Source organism: Neodiprion fabricii, chromosome 1, assembly GCF_021155785.1.
Source record: "Neodiprion fabricii isolate iyNeoFabr1 chromosome 1, iyNeoFabr1.1, whole genome shotgun sequence".
Classification (NCBI taxonomy): Eukaryota; Metazoa; Arthropoda; class Insecta; order Hymenoptera; family Diprionidae; genus Neodiprion; species Neodiprion fabricii.
In genome coordinates, this window is record NC_060239.1 from 30,405,888 (window position 1) to 30,429,945 (window position 24,058).

General features: G+C 41.0%; 2 protein-coding genes and 4 non-coding genes across 14 annotated transcripts in view; 2 read left to right on the forward strand and 4 right to left on the reverse strand.

Annotated features, from left to right (window-relative positions):
- Nucleotides 1-15,479, reverse strand: part of LOC124175297 (NAD kinase-like) — a 36,543-nt gene extending 21,064 nt beyond the window's left edge. For 2 of the 6 annotated variants that reach the window (XM_046555398.1, XM_046555387.1), the window contains exon 1: nucleotides 11,510-11,530. Coding sequence is in view for 4 of the 6 variants with exons in the window: in XM_046555406.1 (XP_046411362.1) it covers nucleotides 645-775 (131 nt within the window). In the remaining 2 variants the exon portion in view is untranslated. Of the gene's footprint in view, nucleotides 1-644; nucleotides 1,994-7,268; nucleotides 8,066-9,940; nucleotides 10,124-11,509; nucleotides 11,531-14,979 lie in introns of those variants that run through there. The other 4 variants (XM_046555457.1, XM_046555473.1, XM_046555464.1 and 1 more) reach the window with 4 other exon arrangements.
- Nucleotides 6,179-6,250, forward strand: Trnag-ucc. The gene has a single exon. It is a non-coding gene; the product is annotated as a tRNA-Gly (tRNA).
- Trnag-ccc lies at nucleotides 6,573-6,643 on the forward strand. The gene has a single exon. It is a non-coding gene; the product is annotated as a tRNA-Gly (tRNA).
- Trnag-ucc lies at nucleotides 13,890-13,961 on the reverse strand. The gene has a single exon. It is a non-coding gene; the product is annotated as a tRNA-Gly (tRNA).
- Trnae-cuc lies at nucleotides 14,303-14,374 on the reverse strand. The gene has a single exon. It is a non-coding gene; the product is annotated as a tRNA-Glu (tRNA).
- Nucleotides 15,480-19,048: 3,569 nt separating the features above from the next.
- LOC124174736 (6-phosphofructo-2-kinase/fructose-2,6-bisphosphatase-like) overlaps nucleotides 19,049-24,058 on the reverse strand; it is a 39,999-nt gene continuing 34,989 nt past the window's right edge. For all 4 annotated transcript variants that reach the window (XM_046554170.1, XM_046554180.1, XM_046554162.1 and 1 more), the window contains 4 exons: nucleotides 23,399-23,559; nucleotides 22,113-22,496; nucleotides 21,747-22,016; nucleotides 19,049-20,439 (listed from right to left, as the gene is read on the reverse strand). In XM_046554170.1, coding sequence (XP_046410126.1) covers nucleotides 20,011-20,439; nucleotides 21,747-22,016; nucleotides 22,113-22,496; nucleotides 23,399-23,559 — 1,244 coding nt within the window. In that variant the 3' untranslated portion in view covers nucleotides 19,049-20,010. The remainder of the gene's footprint in view (nucleotides 20,440-21,746; nucleotides 22,017-22,112; nucleotides 22,497-23,398; nucleotides 23,560-24,058) is intronic.

Consider the following 24,058-nt stretch of genomic DNA (forward strand, 5'->3'; position numbering starts at 1 on the left):
ATAATACATTTCTCTACCGAAACGAAACTGTTTTAGAACAAACTTTCGAACAGACTATATTTAGTACGTTACAGTCGTATGACCAAGTGAAATAGACCGGAGACGTCAAACTGTCTTAATCTACAAATGAATTCAAGTACTGTACGGATTCTCCGCTCTTTGGTGTACTTCCAGGAAACACGGACTCAGCAGGGTTTCGTCTTACACCCACGATATTGTTCGTCTACAATGAGCTTCGAAACTTCGCTCCTATAATTTTTTCCTTCATCTTCCTTGTTCGCTTTTCATTGGATTCCTATACTCTGCAGTACCGGTGAGATACTCTTTGGTGTGATGGATTTAGATGAAGAAAAAATAAATATCGAACAATGATTTTGCATGAGCGTATAAAAGTCGAATAAAAACAAAACCTCGACTTTCTAATAATGACCTTCTTTACTACAATCAAGACCAAGTGAAAATTTCTCAATGTTCGAAGAAAGTCACGCAGGAGTAGGTGTATACCGTTAATTCAATCCTGACACTGTGTGGGAGATAAACCGATCCGAAAGAGTAAAAGGCTTGTCGCGTCAGCAAACCGCAGTCCTTAAATTCTCCAACGCGTGAAGTAAGGTACAAGGATAATATACGGTTGTGAGACTCACGGCCATGTACCGGATCGCTTCCGGCGTCTGAAGTCACTTCCGTCAGGATCCTCGTCTTCGATAAGCTTAGCACTCCGGTCGAGTAGCTCGCTGACACTTCGGGTTCGCGGCCTCTCTCTCATCCTCTCCATAATCGACTATCACCTCGCACGCAACAGCATCGCTTTGCCGCCGTATCCGACGGAGAAGATCATCGTCATTGTCGTTTTTAATACCGCTGTAGAGAGATTCCCCGTTTCGTTTTACGCTCTCTTCAGGCTGTCCGTGTCTGTGAGAGGCGGCGGGGAAAGAGGATAAGATCTTCGCTCTGTACGTTCACCGGATCAAAAGTGAAACTCCTCTCGTCGCCGAGGATCCGGATTGATCCGATCGCTTCGCTTGGTTAGCCGTCGGCAAATCCGATATGAAACTCTTCGTTTAACCGTCGTTGGAATGCCTCGAGTTTCCGCTCGCTATTCGAGAGTCGCTAATACTTACGACCGAACGGCGCACTTTCTTCGGGACCGGACGGTAGGAGGAATCTATTGTGTAAAGTAGGTACAGTTGCACAGTTGATGACCGATCCCGTTGCTGAGAATCGGAGGTGCTCGGTATCATCGGTCAATCAAGACCCGACAATATATCGTAAAATTCGCGCTGATTTCGTCTATTTCCTCCTCTTGAAACTGTGTTGCCCAGCGATCGGCTGATAAGAATACACAACGAACGTTGGAATTCCACGCTCCACATCCGTGGCCTCGTGGCTTTTAAAACTTTCTTTTTTAGCAAGAATTCACTAATGTATTCACTCGTCAATCCCCGATAGAAACGAGCGACGAGAGCTTCGTCAATAGAGACATTCGCGCGTTGTTAACAACAGTCCGTAACTCGTCGTCACGTTAAAACGCACCGCTGTATTATTAATTATATGCTCAGCGACTGTCGATGGGTCTCAATTTATAAATATATACATACATGCATAAAAATGTACGTCTCGTATCAGGGTTACGGTACTTCGTAGAGTACAGTGAAACTGTCCGCTGTAGTTACAGACACAAATTCCCGCAATTCAAACCGCGCTGTTTCGCGCGTCAAACGCTATACACACATAACAATATGTGATCGCGATTCTATACCGCTCGTTTGTTGACCTCGCATACGCGCATAGTTACAATATATATACCGCCCATTAGCACAAGATATCGCGATTTTCGACTAGATCCGTTTCACACGACACGGGCACAGCTGGCGGTTGTATACGTAAAACCGTTAGTTACAAGCTACGCGTTCCACAACGCGTCTCGTTTTCACTCGTCGACGAAACCTCCGACTACGGCTTCAACGAGTTTACTGGCGATGATCGGAGCACCGACTGAAGTCGGGCAACCAGAAGTCGCCCAGTTGCCTTCCCCGGGGGCTTGCTATCCTCCCCCCTCCCCGCCAACCCGATCAGCCTTTCGACGACCGCGTGTCACCGGAGTAGGTATCCATCTCAACCCTTCTCCCATCCCCATCCCCATCCTCCCCCCCTCTGCCCCGTACACAGCATCGTGCAGATACCGTCACGGATTTGTTCTTCTAATGAAATCGTTAACCGTGCTTCGGAATTTGCGCATTTATTATTTATTATATCTACTTCCGAGCTATGTGCAGAAAATTAGACAGATTCTGAAACGTTCGATATCCCTAGGAATTTTACGACCCACTGTGTTGGATGAGCACCGTTTTCACTACCGGCCAAGCGCTTAGGGCCGAGTAGAAAACAAAAAAGAGTCTGCGCCGGACGGCCGGCGATGCAAACGGTGCTCATCCAACACCGTGGGTTGTAAAATTCCTAGGGATATCGAACGTGTCAGAATCTAGGCGAGTTCTGTAAATATGTATGTATTGTACGTGAAATTCGTTGACATACGATATGTATACGGGTAAAAACATGGTACTAAACTTGCTGATCGGACAGAAAACTTGTTCGATAAAATCAAAAATCAGTTGATCCGAATGTTAATTTAGTCAATTTAAATGAGGTGTGGCTGAATAAATTAAATGCAGTTGATGTGAATTTTTTTCCTCGTTTTTGGTGGCACGTATACTTATAATAATATAATGAATCGCCGATTCGCACATTCAGGTATTCTTTATATTTGCTGTATGTGGGTAGAATAACAATAATGATTATGTACTTTAATCCTACGATATAGCGAGCTGCACGCGTGCAATTGAGAAATAATTTAACGAATTTATAAGCTTCAACGTTTTCTTGTAGCTGGGCATTAGAGAAAAAAGAATAATTTAGAGCTATTTCTGCATCAAGGGGTTATCGAAGGCCGTAAGATCATTTGCAAAAACTGAAAGATCTAGAGAATTGATGCGTTACATAATTCTGAATCTTAAGAAAAATATCAGAGTTGAGAACGACTGTTTGCAATATTTCTTTTTTCATTGGGTAATATGACAGGACGTCACCGAAGGCTAGTCTTGCGTTTCGAAGGAATTAGACTTTCAAAATTTTTTCAAAGTACAACGAGCAGTTTATTATTATCATTGCAAACTTGGATGTAACGATTGATCGTATATAATTATACAAGCTATTCAGAAAAAGTTTTTACCTCTATACATTGAAATTCAGTCGAAGCAAAGTTGCTTTTATTAACAAACAAACAAAAAAAGTAGCACGAAAATCACTTGAAAACCTAATCACGTATACGAGTAATACGGTGGTCATAACGAAAGCTGGATGAACATGGGGTTGGAAAATTTCCCTGAAAATAATCCGCGGGGAGTCTCTAATACTTTTTATTCGCGTTGTTTATACGCGACGGAAACGGAGCTCGAACTTTCGCCGAATGAATTATTGCATGATATCTGTAAAGAAGAAACGTGTACAAACAAGCCTGTGTGTGCGTTTCGGGATTGTGTTTACACGTGCGTGTTAGCAGCGTGTATTTACAAATGTGCCACGTAAGGTTCTCTATGATAAACGAAGGACACCGTGCGATAGACTTTCTCAATTCCATAATACACTGCAGGCTATGCGAGGCCGGCCACCAGGTCGCACACACATTGGCCGTAATAGCGGGAATAACATCCAAAGGCCACGGCGGCGTGACGCTTCTAAAAATTAGTCCGCCGACTGTGAAAATCGATGCTCCGGTTCTTCGGGTCAATTTCTGCTCGAAATGCACGCGCGCTAATGCTAATTAATATAATTAATATAACTATAAAAACTACGTGGCGCTAGATTAGCTGGCGTAAAAACCTTCCCTCGCGTCACAAGCTGCGATTGAAATATTGGCGAAAACATAAGGAATGTAATCATGCGTGATATATTTTGTTACACCTGTGAAATTTAGGTCGGATTTGAACGTCGACGCGCTTCGGGCCGGATGCCTCGACTGTGTTGAGCCCCGACATGCACGGAATTGAGCACCGCTGTTACTTTATCTGGAACTTGAAAAGTTACACTCAACACTATGTTACTAACGAACTAGCTAACGATAAGCGTGGACTATTGCTAACAATAAGTGTAAGCCCTCGGCGCCTGCAGCATGCAGGCTTACGCAATGCCTTAGATCGTGAATAACCTATATGTACACGTCACGCACGCATACTGACGATGAAAAGAAGTACGGAGTGCAACGTATATGCATACCGTCGCAAAATCGTGTTTGCGCATTCTAGGGACTCGGAAGAAAGGGTTTCCGGTCGGTTCGGGGGAAACCACAGATGCAATAATTCATTGTCCGCATCAACAATTGCTTCGATTTTTCATAGCCCGGTTGTGATGATACTTCTTCAATACCGATCAATATTTGTCATTCTTCTCCAAATTGCGTGAACACCTTTTTTAGACTTACAGTGTAATAAAATAACGGAAATTAGTCTGAACGGTATTTTTAAGCCTGCGGACAAAGTTGTTAACGAAAAACTCATTAACTTCTTCTGTGTAGAAGTTATTTCGAAGTTTTAGGGAAGAAAATAGACATAAATTAGTTTCGTTGTTTGTTCCGATAAATTTACTTTAGCTTGTTGTTAAGGCGTTTGTAAAACGTACGTGTAATAGAGGCGCGAGAGAAACATGTAATTTCTCCGATTCCTCGATGATCAATACACGACTTTCTTGGACAAAAGTTTTGCGGCTGAAATCAGCTTGAAAATAACAGGTGAACTTAATAACATCTGCATCGATTAACAATTTTCCACAGTCGTGTCGACACATCTGGACTACTTTTATATCGCAATATACCTAAAAGCTGGGAGAATTGCGTACTAATTGCATTTTAATGACACAAAAAGTCGTGGAACATCGCAAGTCACAATCACGTGGTTCCATTCGGTAATCTAATTTTAATTCGTGACCCGGTTCTACGTACTTCTCTAGCTTCTGCCGAATTCCTATTTTCCAAAACTTGTCATTCTCAGGCACGTTTACTCGTGCTCGCAATTTTAATATAATATGTAATATGTATATAATATGTAATACATCTCACGAGAGAAATTTCCGGTATTTTCAAATTGCATATATTATGCATTGAATGCGTTATATTACTAGAGTTCTGCCACATAATAGAAACTTGAATACCCTTAAAATTCAAATAAATTCTTAACGCCACTCACATCAGCGAAGACAAAAGACCGTGAACGTTGATGACTCGTTATTATATACCTATCTTTATTACCGGAAGCTACCTACCTTCAAACAACTCCTACCTACTTTACATGAAAGCACCAAAATAATAAACTACAATTCTCACCACGAACTTTAATTGCCACAACGAAGCTGTTCGGATGATTTCTAGAGTGAAAGAAACCGATTTTTTGATTATACAATCGTAAGAATTATAGAGTTTTACTTAGTAGTTTTCATAAGTGAAATATTCCTGTGCGGATTCAGGGGATATTCGTAGTTTGAACACTTTCAATTAACTCAAACTGCAATACGTTCACTGGATTAGAGATAAGCCAGATTTAGTCACGTAATTTTCTCGAAATCTTTATTTCACGAAGGATTCTAAGCATACGACTTCGACAGATATTCATTGTTCAATTTAACATCCAACTCCCGTTTTTTCCCTCTGCAATCCTTAGAAAACTCGGGAACGACTGTCACTCCCGAAAAATTCCAAGTCCTGAACCTTTTTAGCAGGATTTGCCGAAAAGTGATTTGAGCCAGGTAAAACTGAATATAAAGTTGAGAATATAGACGGTGATTCGCTGCAGCCGTGAACCGTGATGAACTCTCAACCTCATCTATATTCGTCTATGAGAGAATGAGGTAGTTCATTCTCCGGAGGTGTTGCAGTGCTTGATCATTGTTTTATTTTACTCTTCTACTGATTCTCTCCTTTTTCTCCTATACATAGATCTGAAGTGAGGAGGGCAAACTTTACGTAATGACGACTTGGTCGCTGGTTACTTATACGAAACTCTGCAATGTCATGTAGATAGGCTGAGGACTGGACGATGTGTCTGCTGAATATATCAATCATCGAAATGTTTTTACATGTTTTTTCATGTTTATTCGAATAATAAAACGTACTTTCACCTTGCAGACATGTGCGATGGTGGTGTAATGGTCAGCATAGTTGCCTTCCAAGCAGTTGATCCGGGTTCGATTCCCGGCCATCGCACTCAAATTTTTTACATCTCCGACCTAACTCTGGATACGTGCAAACTTGAAAGAAAATATTCTTTTCATTCGAAATGAATTAGATAGAAATTTTATTTGAAAGTGAAATATAATTGTTTGATTCGTATATTTATACTTTATACGCAAATACCTCAGATGGTTTATAATGAATAGAATATTTGAACCAAGTGAAATATACGGTGCCAAATTTATACGGTGGAATAAAATTTTCAATGTATTCATGAGGAAATAAATTCAACGGTAAATTTCAATCTTATAGCTTTAAGCAGATATGAAGCCTCAGTACACTCTGCGTACCAAGAGCACTGCTGGTGTAGTGGTATCATGCAAGATTCCCATTCTTGCGACCCGGGTTCGATTCCCGGGCAGTGCAATTTTTTTTTCTCCTCTCCATAATTTTTTTTACTCAATGTTAGATTCAATGGAATTTCATGTTTTGTATAAAATAAAACGATCAGATGTGATCTCCGAATTGTGTGTCAGTTTCACTCACCACGTCCACTTATTATTAGACACTGAGGGAAAAAAAAGTAAGCAGATGTATAAAAAAAAAAAATATCTAGGGACGTTCAGGCAAACATATTTAAGCATTCGACGCTAGTTTTTGCTTCACGGCAAAAAGCTAACGGCTAGCCTTTGTCCGAGCCTACGTAAGTCGCCCGGCGTGACATTGGATCGATTTATAATTCAACGACGCCGGGACAAAAAAAGCGTAGGATCGAATATGAAACGATGTGTCGTATGTGTCGGTGTGACAGTTATCGAACGATCGATAATCACGCGAGCCGCGTGAAATTTGACAGAATTTTTTCAAAAACCGAATGAAATCGAGCTGTGAACTTACAACACGTACGCTACAGAAATCCACAGCCATATTTCAAGGCGCCGGGAAAAATGGTCGTTGTACACAACAATTATAATGCCAGTGTTACACGTCTATGATAGAACGTACACGTAACGCACTTGTGCATGATGAAATAATTTAACGGCTATTGTACCTGATTCCGTTGTTGATAAAGATGGTTCGCGTGCGAAGCACTGCCTTCAAGATGCCCTTCGTGCCCTTCATGACAAGCAACGTTCATTTCTATATACGTTGGTTAGTTACTTCTTACAAAGCTGCGTCCACCATCGCGCGCAAATTATTTCATAGATAACGCGAACTTCTCGATAACCCTTTGATTTATACATACAATATCGACCGCCGTGACACACCTATACGTACAATGCGTTATTACACACATAAGCGTGTGTCATTGACCAGTCACGATGTATGCCCGAACGATTTTTCGCGAACACTCTCAATTTTCGGCTAATTTATTAAATTTCTTCATCTACTCTTAACAGTTTCGACGATGCGACAATGTACTTAGTTTAGTTTGACTTTGCCTCTGATTACATTTTCAATCGCTTGACTCACGCGACAAACACAATTATATGCCTAACGACGCGCGTGTTTCTTGCTTATCACATCTACTCGTTGAAGGTACGTCAATATTTGTACCGTACGGCTAATCGAACGAAACTGCGCGATTCCGATAGGTCTATCCCAAATGGAGATACCCACAATGAGCCCGATGCCTGCTAGCACCGCAAAGAGACTTTGATCAGTAACTAGGAGAGCGCGGCTTATACTCTGTACAGATAACCAGAAAACAGACGCTGAACATTTATCAATCACAGTTACGTTTATACCACAAGTTAATATTAAAATCGGCACGGCACACCCTTGGGAATTAGCACCAAGTCCAAAAATTACACATTCACAAACGACAAGAGTTCTATTAACGAGTAAGTAGTTTCCACTGAACTCCTGAGTCGTTCTTCCACGCTGTATCCTTGATGACAACAACAAGACTTCGACCCCTACAACCGTTATTATACTTTCGCTGCAATCGTATACACGTAATATCCATATAGGTATCATCGGCAATCTGTACCAAGAAATAAACTGGTGGATCTAATCCGTGAACAACTCTAGACGTATGTGACTTTATCGTGGTTGATCGGATACATACATCCATTGTTTGTAATATGCATACTTGCACAATGCGTGTTCCAAGGTGCAGTAATGCTTATAATGTGACGTCACAGAGCGCCACAGAGCACCATGGGAATGTTTCGAGCGAACGATTTTAAACTGAAGTTACGTGTGGTCAGCAATAAAACGTAGACCTGAAAAATACAACGGCGAGCCGCACATTGAACTCTGTTGACCCACAGCCTTCTTTAGCTACTATATAGTTCAACATTTTTACCTATTCGCTCCAGAATCGCTACCGTCCCTGCTTGTCTTTTTTTTTTATCGAATCGACCCAATTAACAATTTTATCAACTTTTAGTAACTAATGACCACGGAAATCACTGTCACATTATGCAAAGAAGTTCCCTTCGAGCGGACATGTACTTTTCGAATTTTTCGTCCGTTTTCATGGACTTTGATTCGGTTGATTACTTGTCTTCAAATCCAATTGTTCGACGACAAGCCGTGTAGTCAAAATCCAATAATTACCGACGGTATTCCGAATGGAAAGGAATGTACAGGAGTCACTCATATAGGGGGCCAAAACTTCACCAGAATTGCGCACTGAATAATAGTTCTAGAACTGCTTCAAGACAGACAGGATTTCACCGTTTTGCTGAACATATCGAGGTGGAACTACTTTTGTAGGTTCTGCAAGAGTATATCGACGAAATTCGTGTTTTTAAGCTAACCTTCACACCTGGCAGTGAAAAAACTCCGCTTATTCTGCTAGCGCGATATTAATAGTTGCTACTGTATTGAGCTGATTGTTTTTCAAAAGCCCAAGCTAATTAGACGAGATAAATGAAGAAGGGGTAGAGTACATAAATGCGAAAGATCAAAAAGCCGACGGGACGAAATGACGAAAGTCAAATTATGGACAGTTAGTAATGTAGAACGACGATAAATACAAAAATTGTCTTTTAGAAAAATGAAAATTGAAACCGCAACAATGTATAAATAAATTTATACCGACGTGTTTTTGTTTCTGAGAATGGGCAAGAATACGAAGGGAAAAATATCGAATTGCGATAATACCGAACAGTCAAAATGCCGACTTTTCAAACGTCAGACTTGTGACAATATAGATTACATCATTTCCCGTGAAATTGAACCTTTTTGCGTACCGTTCACTGCTGATATTTCAAGTTTCTGTATCACGACGCCTCCGTGCAGTCCACCTCGCTACATTTTCTACACCTCCACAAGATTAGTTGACGTACACCTCGATTCAAGAGGTTCGTCAAACTGGCACAAGATTGTCAGAAGTAACAATAACCGTAGACGCGTAACGCCCATTGGTGTGTTTTGCGGAGGAAAAAAAAACCAGTCAGCTGTACATCGACAAGTAGAAGAAAACTTGTAACTGTGTATAATTCATCAGAATACATCGTTGTGAACACGCAATAAAAGCTTGTCAATCAGGCGATCAGACTTTGAAGGTGCGGGTATCGTAATGTAACGGGAAAACATGACGAAAGGAAGCTGAATTCCGACAAGCTCATACATTCGGCAAAACGCCATTGCATCTGGTTTGCGTAGAAAACAGCATTCCAAACGCATGTTGCGATCGACGTCCGATTGCCGAATGTCGCACAGTCCGAAAGAACCTCGTCGATAGAGAGTTTTAACTGGTTTCGTGCTCACCATACGGAAAGGTCCTCCAACGAATGGAATCCACTGCTGCTTGACGGGGAGAGCGACATCCCGATGCCGAAGGTGCGAAGGTGAGAAGGTGCGAAGGTCTCGACCGCCGCGGAGACGAGGATGAGCGACGAGGAGTGTCCGGTCACCTCGACGTCACTCACTGGGCAAAGTTAACCAGCTCGCGGAACGCAACTGTAATAAACCCCGAGAAAGTGTGTTGACGATTCGATCGTCCCACCCAGCACTTGCCGTATTGCTCGCCTCTCCTCGAGTCTTCGAGGCCGATCGCCGACGGCCACTTCCGCCTAGCTCTCGGAGTGAATTTCGCCTGTCCAGTTATATATCGCTGAGAGGAGAGCCAATTACAACCGGGTGTTATTACGTCACGTGACTCCGCGTCGCTCGTCTCGATTGCACTTCGCGACGATGCACTCAGCGAATTTCCTCGGACTCGCGCGCTGCATAAAAGCCGTCAACGGATACTCGAGGAACTGATTTGACCTGCCACCCTTCTGCGGGTCGATCGTGTCGCCTTTGACGCAAATTATCCACGACATCGTCGGTGACGGTGAAAGACATGCTTCATATTTATGCGCCAGGCGACGCGGTCTCGACGGATGAGCGTCGCCGAGACCAAGCTTTGGAGTGAAATATTTTGAGTAGTCTGTCACGAAGATAGCTTGAGGTGGTTGGAAATCAGGCCGTGTGCTAGAATTACCTCATCGCCCCGATCCCGACAGTCTTATAGACGAAATGCAACTTTCTAGTTTTTGACCCGCGCACGAAGTTTGATGGTGCTGCAGGTGTAAACCCACGCTCTGGTCGGATCCCCGAGTCTCCTCAGGCGTTCACGGTACCGCATTACGGACATTATTAATTGTCCGGAACTGTAGAAGCTTGGGTGGTTGTCGTTGTCTTGACCCAGCAAGCAATTATACAGCCGTTGCCATTGGCGCAAGTGTGTGCTCGATTGTTCCGAAGGCGGATGTTGGCCACGCGTATGCATGCAGGGCAAAAAGTAGTCGCAGGTAAACACTCGAGTACCAGTTGCACGTGAAAGAAGAAATTTTTGTCAAATTATTCGTGCAAAGGTAATTCCACCGTGCCAATATATGATAACACACCTTCTAAGTGTTCAAATGATTGAAAGTAAAAGTTTACGGAACAAACCGTAATGACTATTGTATATGTTATAAAAAATTATTAAGCAATACGTAACAATGGAGCTAGTTAAAGTACTGGAATCGTGCAAATTAACGGGGATCGAAAAAATATCAACAATTTAGAGAATAAATATTTGACACACTTATATGTTGAATTGTAACGTGCAATTTGAAGAGGCGTAAAAAATATCAATCGTACTAATTACCAGCGTTGATTAGACATTCGCTCTACAGCTAATAAGTGATTTAGACGAATTATGAGGAGATCGAGAGCATCGATAATATAACAAAAATAAATGAAGAAAAAAAGGGAGAAGTAAAACTAGCTATAACATCAAAAACTGCTTGGGGTTAAAATAACATGCAGATGGAGCCAGCTACAAAGTGCAGTCAGAAACTCTTTTACCTTCGTGGCTCCGGCAGCTCGACCGATAAAGCAGTCTGCGATTCGCTTCATGAAAAACGAAAAAGATCATTAGAAACAGGTTGCAAGTTGGCTGAGAAATTATGCTACTGCAGTAATCGATGTAATTTCCAAATTTCGGTATTCCTAAACAACCTTCGTGCAAAAATTCTCTCGGATTCACTCTCCGTTATGAAATAAATGTTCATGTCGTAAAAGATAAGAGAGTATCGAAAGAGAAGAAATGTGCATCGTGTAATCTACAGCGGAAGAACGTTTTCCTGTAAGTTCTAATAAATGCTGTAAAATGAAAGAATAAAACACTGATACCATAAGCGAATGTAACATTTATCTACATTTGTCGGGGACACTGACCTAGTAACGTTTGACTCTAGCAAGAATCTACATTGCCAAAAAAGAAACACCGCGAACAGACTTTTGGAGCTCCATTCACTTCGCATAACAAATAGGTATAAAAAATATTAGCAAGGTAACTGAGCGTTCGGTACTTGTAATTTTGTTGCACGAGATGGTAAACTTATTTCCGTTTATATCGTTGTACTGAACCGAGATACTTAAATTGCGGTTATAACGAAGCATAAAACGCGGTTGTCTTCAAAGCGTTGAAAGTTTAAAACAATGTCGAGTTACTCGGATGAATGTTATCCGAAGCTGAAAAATTGCAATTCACGAATGCGTGTCAATGCATTTTGGATTCCGTATTCGGTATAATTCGAAAAAAACAACAGAAAATTGCAAAAGCTACGAATGAACGTTACACGCGACATACGTGTCATATAAATATGAATTGAGTAGATTATTTCTTTTCTTTCTTGTTTCTCATCTACAATTATTATAGATGTCAAGCGAAAAGATAAACCGCAAATCGGACATGTACCTTGGTGCAGTGATAAATTGCAACGTTAAACCGCGACAGGTACGATACGATAACTATAGAAGGGGATAAGTCAATTGAGACCGGAACCTTGACTTCGATTCGAGTTCTTCGAAGCTCTTGGGAAGCTGAGATGCAAGTAAGCATACCTGTCCGCGTATCTAGGAATAGATATATATTCCTGCAAGACGATTGTTCATAAACTAGATCGATATCGGCGCTTCTAGCTCGCCAAACACAATCGCGTCTTTGTATACATGTATAATGTACAGTTGCCAGTCAACCGTACACTTTGCCATTCGAACAGTGCACGGTCCATACTCGTCTTTAAAAACGCAACTTATAAGTACAGAAAATGGCTTAATGTCACGTTCCGGCGATGCAGGCTTTGCATTTTATATCTGCACAAGTCTGCGTTGCGGTCATTGTTATGCGCAGTTATCGTTAAAATTTTCAGATCACGTCAGGATATAAAGACTTTATCGCAGGAATGATGCAAACCGCGGCGTTGCAGGAAAAAAATATTCCATAATTACGATTTTATTGATAGTTTTATAATATGAAGCATAACGGTATCACATAATGTCTTTGGTTGAAAAATATTGTAAGTTGGACCGCAGTATAAACGCGTTACGCTTGGTTGTTAAAATACGATTTCGGGTGAGTGTAAGTCTGTGTTATAGCCGGGGGCTAATTGTAAGTCTTTCGGCAAAGTAGAGAATGTAGTTTTATATTGTTAGTGTTCTGCCTCGTGCAGTGACAACCGCATGGCCGCAGCATAATAGATTACAACTACGACATTACCGAAGTCACAAATCTGAAGTGTCGAACCGCCTAGATTGAATAAATTCTGCCCATTTTATCCTTGACACAGATTCCCAAAAATTATAATGTGCAGAACTTTCGAGCTATTACCAACATCAGCAGGTGACCGATTTCTGCTGGTCATGCGAATCACGCGAATGCCCTGCGACCCCTTTCCGAAAGTTGGAATCGACCCGGCTGGAAATTTATTGAACGAATCGACAGACTCACGGGATATATTTCTCGCGAGCCAATCACGATAACACGCCCCTCGTAAATCTTCAAGGAAAAAATGTTATGAAGATTTTACATCTGCTGTGGTGAATATATGTAGGTACGGCACTTTTTTGGAGTTAAATCTACATCAATTGCGATAGATCTACTTAAGCGTATTGTAACTCTTACTATTAGTAATAGTTTTCAAACACTTGCTATCACAATTGTAAGTCTTGCCACAATTTAACTCTAAAAAAGTGCTGGCCATGTATTCACCACAGGAGAGGTAAAATCTACATTATTCTTCTTTCCGTATTCAAACGGACTGTAATATTTGCTTCGTTTTATTTTGTGCTGGGCTATTCGCTCTAATAGGAAAATCTATATTCACTCAAAAAAGTGAAGAAATGTCAAAGCCTCAAAGACCATATGGGGGCCGTGAAATAAACAGAATAAAAAAAATTGACGTGCGATGGCCGGGAATCGAACCCGGATCAACTGCTTGGAAGGCAACTATGCTGACCATTACACCACCATCGCACATGATCAATGGTGAATAAGCGTGGTATCGCAACAATAGAGAAGCGAACGATTATTAATGTATCAACGTTGTAAAATTGTTTGTGCGGTTTATTTTTGGGCTCAAAGGGACTTTGTTATATTATTTTTCTGCTGTACCAATACAGACCGTGCATTCGTTCCTCCGTGCAAAGAATGCAAGTAACATATAGTGAGCGAATAGTTTCAAAAATATGATCATATGGACTGTATGGCGTTTAAACATTTTTGGCCGTATCCATTTTTTTTTTTTTTTTTTTGACATAGACTGGGGAGGGGGGGTGGTAGTATTCATAAACAAGACAAAAAATTATCAAAAAAATTTCCGGTACCGGGAATCGAACCCGAGCCTCCTGGGTGAGAGCCAGGTATCCTAGCCACTAGACCATACCGGACGTTACGATGGATACGGAACGTAATCTATACATTTTGAAAATGAACTAAACGAACAGCGTGACCTTCGACTTTGAATTTTTCAATTACACGCGAACGTGACCCGATGGTGTTTTCTCTTTTTTCTTTTTGCATATTTTACGCTGGTAGTTACTCCTATCAACTAACAAAGAACTGAGAATCTACGGCGGTGGCATCATAAATATTAAAATTTCAAATTAGTTTGCACACGGTACTTACAATCTGCTGGCATATCCTGTTAGCAAATAGGTAGTTTTTATAAATTAAAACCAAGATCGTTCGAAGCGGCGGTATGATAACAATAATAATGACAGTAATAATAACACAACAGCAACATTTCCAAGTCCGACGAAGTCGGTGGCACGAAGCCAATTATGTTGTTCCGACTTGATCGTTCATCAGAGTCGGGTAACGTCGGTGCATATAATGTTAATCGGTAAATTAAGCATATAACGACGGTGCTGCGACGAAGGTGAATAAATCAAAAATCTAAGTTCGCAGGATAAAGGGGTGTAGAGAAAAAAGAAACGAGCAAGTATTGCCAAAAGCAAAACTCAGCACTTCCCTTCAGATTCGTCAGACATACCTGAACGTTTGTTGTTTGTCCTGCATTCGTGAAACGTTGGTTTTCTTGGGCCTCTTGCCGTCTATTTCCATGTCGACCATCGCCTGGGCGAGATGGAGATCCTTTTCGTTCATGTTGATAATGAAGTTATTCAGAAACACCGCGTCAGCCCGGGAGGTTTGAACAAACTCTCAGCCACTGACAATGAAGCTAGCCGCATACGCTGCGCCTGACGGATATAGGTAGACGCGAAGCGCACAATTTTATAAAACCAATGCACCGATGCGCAAGCACACATGCGCCGTCGATCAGCGAGAGACGCGCTTCGACTTGCCCGCAGCTGCGATATGCGAGAGCTAACTTCTAACCTAACTAACCGCGATGAAATCCGATTAGTTAAATATTCACAGGGAATTATTACCCGTCAATCGTTGTCTGTAATGCCGGTCGAGGAAGCGGCCGGCCGGTCGTTCGCGCTTTTCGCTTTTCTGCGATATGACGCGCGTCTCGTCGAAACGCGAGGCGAGTTTGAACACCGTTCGGAGTTCGCGCTACCCGTTGAATCGTCAATATGCTTGCGCCCACCTCGCCCACCATGGGCCCCGGGCGGCGGGGCGGGGGAGGGGGGGGGGGGGGGGAGGCATCAGCTGACTCTCTCGACCGAATCCGCTTTGCGTTGCGCGCCTTTTGCGCTGTCCGTGTTGATCGGGCCTTCTTGCCGCGCAAAATGGAGCGGCGGGGGGGGTTAAGGTCTCGCCAATCCACGTATAACGTTATATTTTATGTACTCTAGGTACGAATGTGATTATATTATGCCATTCTGACCTGTGTATTCTCCGTTTCATCGGAGCGTCGTTTTCACGTTTTACATGCACGCCGGGTGTATTACGTTATATATTATGTGTATGTAAGGTCTGAACTATGAATTATTTTTAAATCTCTTACTATAGACGCTGCACCGGCGGACTAACAATACCTATGTACGTGGAGCTCGACATGATTACGTTTGTTCATTCATATGACATTCTTTTGTTACTTTTTATTGATGGACGTATTTTACTTGTAAAGCTGTAAATAAGAAAAATTTTATATTCAGAAAAAATAAAATACAAATAAAAAAATTCTTCGAGCCGAGTACGTGCCTTAAAATAAGTATGAATACAGTTTTTTTTTTGTTCATTACATCTTTGACCTGCCTCACTTTGCCTCAGTTTCTCCCATAATTGGCGATGTATAAATTTAGCAAAATAGGGACTTGGTGACCACTTCAGCTTGAATGGGAAGCTCTTGAAACTGGACGACATTTTCATAAATTATTTAATTAAGCACACTTTTCTTTCACTCTGTTTCTACTTCACTCTCTTCTGACCCTTGTTCAATCCCCTTTTCTAAGCTGTTGTCGATTTTTCTTCTTTACACAGTTACCGGTTTTTTCACAGTCTTTTCTGGCACGTGAAATATAAGCATTATTATACAATAGACAATGTCGTGATTGTTATTATTGAATAGAAGAATTAAACAAATGTCTCTTCTCAATACGCGATGCAAATTTTGTCACGCGAGTGTCCGGAAAAGAATCATCTAACAATAAGAATATTTCCGCGTACAAGACGATAAAGTTCTATGGTAATTGTCATCGTGTACGTACATATGTATAACACGACAGTTCGCAGTTAGAACATTTTGCCATAGAAGCTTAGTTCAGGCTACACTAATGATTTTAAAGCAACATATTTTTTTTACACCGATATTGGTTAATCGATTCTTATTCTACAATTGGAATTCTTCTTCTCATTCTTCCTAATGCGTCTACATTCTCACATATCTGAAACTATAGTTTATTTCTTTTAGCCGATAAAATAGTTATACAAGATAATACGTAACGTACTTTGTCGTCATTTCGTATCCCCTGACCCCTTCAAGAATATTGTTTTCTTTAATTTTTCCTGTATATTCGTATTATTTATTATTCAGACAACTTCGCATGAACAGTGTGACCGTCAACTTCTCTAATTAATTCGACGCTCGTGACGGAAGGTCATTTAACTTTCATTAACTCATACCTGTACGAACGAATTTGCGTGATGGAATTAATTTTCATATTTTTTTTAGTCCAGCAGGATCTAACTTCCAACGTAATCATTATTTAAGAATACTCTTCCCAAAATTTTCGTACGTAATGCAGGATTTCGCTTACGAAAATCTACTTATTACGTTTTATTCGAATATAGCTTTTGCATGAATCTTATATTTGAATATCTCACCTCTTTTTGCGCAATAACGCAAGATGGTTATTTACGATACATAACTTTATACATTAGGTATATCGTTCGTTCACATCAACAAAATTGCTAAACAAACAAATTATGTCGGTTAAAAATTGAGTTGCGGCTTCAGCTAGTTCAGCAAAAAAATTTCTGAAAATATGTCACGACGTTGAATTCTGAATATCAGTATCCGTATTCAACTGGTGTTGGGAATTGTATGTAATACCTGTACATGGGGTGGTCTCCGCCAACGCAGCTACTTTCTTTTTAATTCTCTCAGATCTGTTCCATAATTGATTATGGGCTAAGATTGTACGCGACAATGACAATATTATGCTTCCGTGAAGTTCAATGTACGGGATGCCGTTAAGAAAGATCATCGTACAGCTAGGCTGTAAGAAACCACATGACGATTACATGCTTTCGTTTGCCTATAACTAACACTTGGAGAGAACGCAAAATGGAAAACGACGAAGAAATCATCATCAGCTTATCTGTTTTTCGATCTCGGTGCTACTAACGATGGAACACATGACAATTAGATTTTGGTAACAATACAAAACACAGGAATGATGATGACTTCGTTATGACGACTGTTTTCGACAATTCAAAAACAATTATTATACTTTCATTCGGGTATTTCGGAAACGTGAGATAAATCGATGTTTGTCAATTATACAGACGTAGTTTGAATGTTGTAACTTTATAATTACCAAGATACCAACGTTTCAATGACTTTTCATCACTGGAACGTCAACTGGTAGGCTGTACCAATCATTTGTCTTCGTGTAGCAAGAGGTCTTCATGCATGTGTTAACACGAACCCTCGAGTTTGCTATGCAAAAAAATTAAATGCGGTTAATGTCATCGTAAAAAAAGAAAATCTTTATTGTTATCATATTTATCATAAAATGTACTACATTGAAATGATAAAAATAGTTATGGCAATAACAAAATCCCAAAGTTATGGGGGCTATACGTGTATAATATATAATACAGTATAACGCATGCATCACGGATATTTTATAGGTTACTTATTAATAATTGGCGTTCATTAGTCACGACTGATGAAGAAATGACTTTCCCTTACAACCCCAAGACAAATCTGTATATTGATAACTTTTTACAATAAAATACATTCAACAGTTCATTTCAACAAGAAAACCTACTCACGAATCCTCTACGAAACGTTCAGAAAATTTTTAATTCTAAACATAACTTGCGAGTTTTCTAAACCTTTAAAACTTAACTAACAATTTCACCTCAGCTATTTTTTACGTTATATCGTTTCTTCTGATCATTCCTGAATGTATGTTATTTTACAAGAGGAATCTATTTACTATGAAATTCGCATTGTTATGCATTCTCGTAACATGCGGCTTTTTGTGAAATAAATTCATTATTCTTAAAGTACAAATCTAGCTTCTACGCGAGGGGGGTAGGGGGGGGACATCACTCTGCAGCAAAATGCAACGTCGACTTTTAAATAGGAATAACACATCGATCATGTATATGTATGTATTGTGTCATACTATCCAAAAATATGGACTTTGATTTAAATAAATATATCGTGTCCACACTATGTGCCTCGGCGCGCGTATTCGCGCCCCGCAAAATATACGCTATTCTAATATGCAATTTTGTTTACAGGCTGTTTTAACTGCGCGGGACTCGTATATAGCATCCCCGTTCTTAATAAGCTGTGTAAATTTTATAGAGATTTAAATGTGTCCTCAAATACCGTATATGTATTCATAATCTACGCGATATTTGCTTCAATAAAATCAGTTTTTTCATATTTTCCTTGTCAGTGGTTTTTTTTCCTTCTGTTTTTGTAATATTAAAATACACTCTATAACGTAATGTATAAATTAAAAATAAACTACTCTAAGTACCATATACTAAAAAATGAAGAAGGCTCAGGCAGTGGGCACCGAAATACTGCCGTTCGATACTTTACCATTTTACCTTTCAACTAGATGAATCCCAACACCAACCATTCCACTTGGCAACCAGCATCATCGGTCTTCGTTTCTACAATAGTCACTAATAGCTATTTTAATCTAATTGTTTACTTTCTACTCTCCACTGCATAAATTGAAAAACATTTGTAGAATTTTACTGATTTTTTGGTTACACCATACACAGGTATGTAGTACTTATTGTTCAATTACGGGAAGAGTATATTACAAGATTTTCCAAATTATGGTATTGTATTTGGCCTCAAATATTACCAGATTTTATAATTTACCTTTTAATTTCAATGGACCGAGGGTGAAAAGAATCAATTTGACTCTTTCTCAAAATTTCCAATATTCTTCGGCCGTCGGTCTATATCCGTGTACTACGGATTTCTATCAGATGAAAATCCAACTCAACCCCTAACTTCATCACCGTGGTTTTCCTACCAATTCTACACAAGTGGCGATTGGTTGAATTGTCGAATTAGTTGAGCAGTCAACCCGATCAGAAATTAAATCGTTACTCAAATTTGGTTTCCAAATTTTCAATACCGATGCTCGGATTAACAATAAACCCGTACAGAACTCCTCAATATTATATCGTACGCGATAATCCGATTATTCCGAATCCTCTAACAGATGATAAGAAAAGCTCAGATTCGATATTCGGTATAGTCATTTACCGAAATACATCTAAATATAATACTTTATCTCCGATCCAACGGGACCGCGAAGTCGCTCTTCGAAGAGCACTTGTCGCTCGAGGACTTCGATGAGCCTTGCTTAGGGTCGGTACAACCCTTTTCGGAGACTTTGTCCTGCCCTCAGTGTTGTTGGACGAGGGTCGGACCACTGGCTGGATTCCTCCAAGGATCGGGTATGTCGAAGTGAGCCGGCACCGTCAGCAAAGCATCGTCGGCAGTCCTGTTAACGCTGCAATTCTTCGGCTTAACTCTGGTGGTGTTCACGCACTCGATCGGCAGCTTGAAGAACTCGAGTTCGTAGTTAAACCCGCGGCTAGTGATCTTGATTATGGTATGCAGTGGGACCTCCATGTAGGGCAACTCCTCGGGTTTTTTGTCCATGAAAAAACCGATTATGCACCGTAGAACCGCCTGGTGAGATATCACCAGCATGTTCGTGGCCTGTTGAAGGTCGGCCAAAACTGGTTCCACCCGCTGCATTATATCCACGTAGCTCTCGCCCCAGGGGTACCTATACCTTAGCTTGTCCTGGTCACGCCAGGCGAACTCCTGCAATCATTCAGACAAAGATCTCGTTATTTATTGGCCGTTTGTCTTCAATCGCTTACACCTAGTCGACGATACCACGGCTCTCGTTGCGCAGACTCCGCTGATTATTCGGGCACGGCTCGTTCATTGTCAGTATCTTACGTCTACTTGTATATATGTATATGTATATATGGAACTAGAAAACTAGGTCACAGATTCTCATCATCATGACCTACTACAGACACGACGTATTCGTCACGGCCTACCCCTGTGGGGCATATTTATGTACAGAACGCTAAGTAATTGCGGTCTCACACCTTGCGTGGTTGGAAAAATATCCTAGTTATTAGTACCAGTGCAACACGTGGAGTAACGTGATAGTCGAGTTTGCGCCAAGTCGATTATTGTGGGGGTAAGACATTCGGGACGAGGATTTTCAAGTCAGAATCCGTGTACACGAATGCTTTACGTGCATGCATATAGTGAAAAACGTTTACATAAATATGTGACGGTGAGTAGACGACGAAAAATTGCCAAAGGCTTTTGCAGAACAGCCATGGTATATTGGATAAGGTACTAAGCTGTCGTTCCGAAAATAGCATGGGTATTTTTCTTCGAAAAACGTGGAACTCGATACTCTGCAATGATGGAAATTTTAATTCAACGTGGTTTGAATCCTGTAGTTGTTCGTCCTGCTCGACGTTAATTAAAAGAGAATAATACCAAGGTCTGTGTTATTCTACATTACTACTTTAGTTGTTATTGTGGAAAAGAGTTATTTTTCCATCTGAAATGAACTCCAAGCAGTGATATAGTTGACATTACCAAGTATAGGCTGACATAGAAGTACACAAAGCAGTGATAAATTAGCAGAAACACTTTACCACATTGTGGGCGAAAACTGGATGTTAACAAAAGCTGACTGTCATCGCCGTTGACAAATTTACAGTCTTCCACAAACTTGACTCACGCTGTAATTTCATCTTGCTCTAAAGCCTGAATAACGTCAGTTTTATTAATAGAAATATTAACTTCACCCCAAAAAGTTAAGACGCACTGAAACACGTTGGAAGAAAAGAATTAAGAAGAGGGGGGAAAAAAGAGGAGAATCGTGCATCGACGGGAAATATCGTGTGCTTGAGAACGCAAAGTCGTGAAAGCACTTTTAGCAGCAAACAACGGTTATGCGTTTGAAACTTAAAGATTATTCACGTCACCGAACCTGTGGCGCCTTTAAAAACCGTTCGGAGCCTCGCGGTTTTCTTACACATAAATTTGCTAGAAGGTATACACATTACGCCGATGGTGTCAGAAGTTCGGAAAATTACCTGCGGGTATTGTTCCTGCATTTCTTCGTAGGAAAGTCCCTCGCAAACTCCGGCATCGAGCTCGTTCAGCTCAGAAATGTGCTCTTGGGCGGCTTCAACGCCTCGAGCAGTCGCGATGGTCCTCCGAAGTCGGCTTGTAAGGACTCGTAATTCCGGTACGTGCAAGCCGTTGATGTGGGTAGCCAAGGCTTGCGCGTAGCGCTCTCCACGAGCACTCAAAACAGCATCCCCGCCAATTTTTCCGAGGACATTGTACTCGCTCTCCCCATGCTGAAAGACAGACGTAAAAAGATGTTTGACTTCGAGAATTTCGAACAAACCCTGGCAACTGCTCGCAGCACGCATTCACGGCATCGTTACACTTACCCTTGAGAAGTAGAGGGTATGAGGCTGGATCCTGACGCTGCCAAGGTATCCCAAGATCTTGGTCTCGACGTGACCGCTAACTTTGTGCGCTGTGATATCCATGTTGCCAGTGTCAACGGTGATCCTGGGCCAAGTCTTTTCATCCATGGGTTCGTAGGCTTGGGCGTAATGGGCGACCTTCAAACGCAAGTCCTCGGCCGCTCTGGCCTTGTCCATGTTCTTGTAGTCGGCACTGTACGTTAGGATCCCTTGGTAATTTTGTTCCAACGACGCAGGATCGGAACACACGCACTCGATGAAGATGACGCGGTAGCCAAGTTGCCCGGAAAAGTAGTCGAAGACCTCCGCTCGCTGTTCGTGGGTCACGAGAGTGCCGTCTAGGATCTTAAAAATTGTTGGAAATCAATGAATAACGGAATTTTTTGGGTGGAATGTCACACAAAATCACAGCCAACTATCGTAAATGTACCAGGCTGTTGAACGTACGAATATAGTACAACGAAATTGATCTATCTGTAGTTGAAGAAATCGCAATGCCAAACATCGCGGTGAAAGCTGATAAGTTATCTGTTGTTTAAACACAACGCGATAGCTGGAAAGACCCTGCTTTCATCAAATGATATACATGCTGTATAAAACTAACATCTTCTACGTCAGACTATTTTTTTCCTTTTACTGCTAAGTTGGCCAATTGATCTTGAACTCTACAATCAATTTTTATTGTCATGTTATGTGCTATAAGAGACTCACCACGGAATTGAAAAACAACTATTTATAATCCTGGTAGTAGTGATTAAATGTCGTTAAATAAGGTCATACGAATGAAGCAAATTACAGGCTTACAAAACGTAGGACATACCCAAGCTGCTCCGTCTTAACCGCCGTTTCAGATTAATTTCTTAGAATTCAACTTCTTTACTTTTATTCGTTGGTTTATTTATTCATTATTCTTATTTTCGTTATTACTTTTTCCTTCATCGTGCATTTATTCAAACTTAACAAATTATACTCTACTGCGAAAAGGTCAGACGGGGTGTTCACAATCTCTCTGCAATTTTGGTATAATCAGAAATTTTTTGCATCACAGATATTTGCGCAATAATTTTATCAGTCATTTCAGATTTATACACGTGTGCATAATTAATCTGATATATTTAGGTCATCGATGGAGAATTTCGCCCCAAGATCTCCTCCAATTCAAATTACGAATTGTAAGAGGAATTTTCTGACCCGGTATGGGCTGACACCAGTTTCGTTGCTCTTATTTAGGATCGATGAATACTTACAGCAAGACTATTCCCAGCGGCCAACCAAGACGCACAGTCCCGCATGGCGTCCTTCTGAGCAAGGGACCTGATCGCCACATTGGTGGAATGATCTGGCCTGAAGAGTTCATGAGAGGCGTACATGTCCAGTCGTTTCTGGCGGTACACGCTGACGCGCATAACTGTAAACGTATTTTCATCGTAAATTTTTCAAATGAAGGATATCGTATGTAACGATCTACACGCGTCTGGAATATTTCATTCACGGAACATCACGATTCCATAATCTGTATACAACGAACACACTATAACGCAACTAACGGTGAGAGGAATGGTCATCTAGGGTCGCTTTCTTTTACTAACCGAAAGACTGACGTTTGTATCAACTTGGCTTATATTGATCAAAGAGCAAACAATCCCGAGTGACGTTAAACGGATTCGAAACGAATTTCGTAGAGTATAATATGACGTTGCTGCTGCACTCAGCGATCGCTTACCAACATAATGTGCTGTGCCTACACTCGATTAGTAAAATTACAAATGAGATACCGCATGTGCGGTACTCGGGAATTTCACCTTGACTAGCATACACTCGCTATACCCTGCAGCAAAACGCGTTCTCCAATAAGGAAAAGGCTTTCTGGTTGAATGGCTTGTCGACTCTTTATGTACACGAAGCGA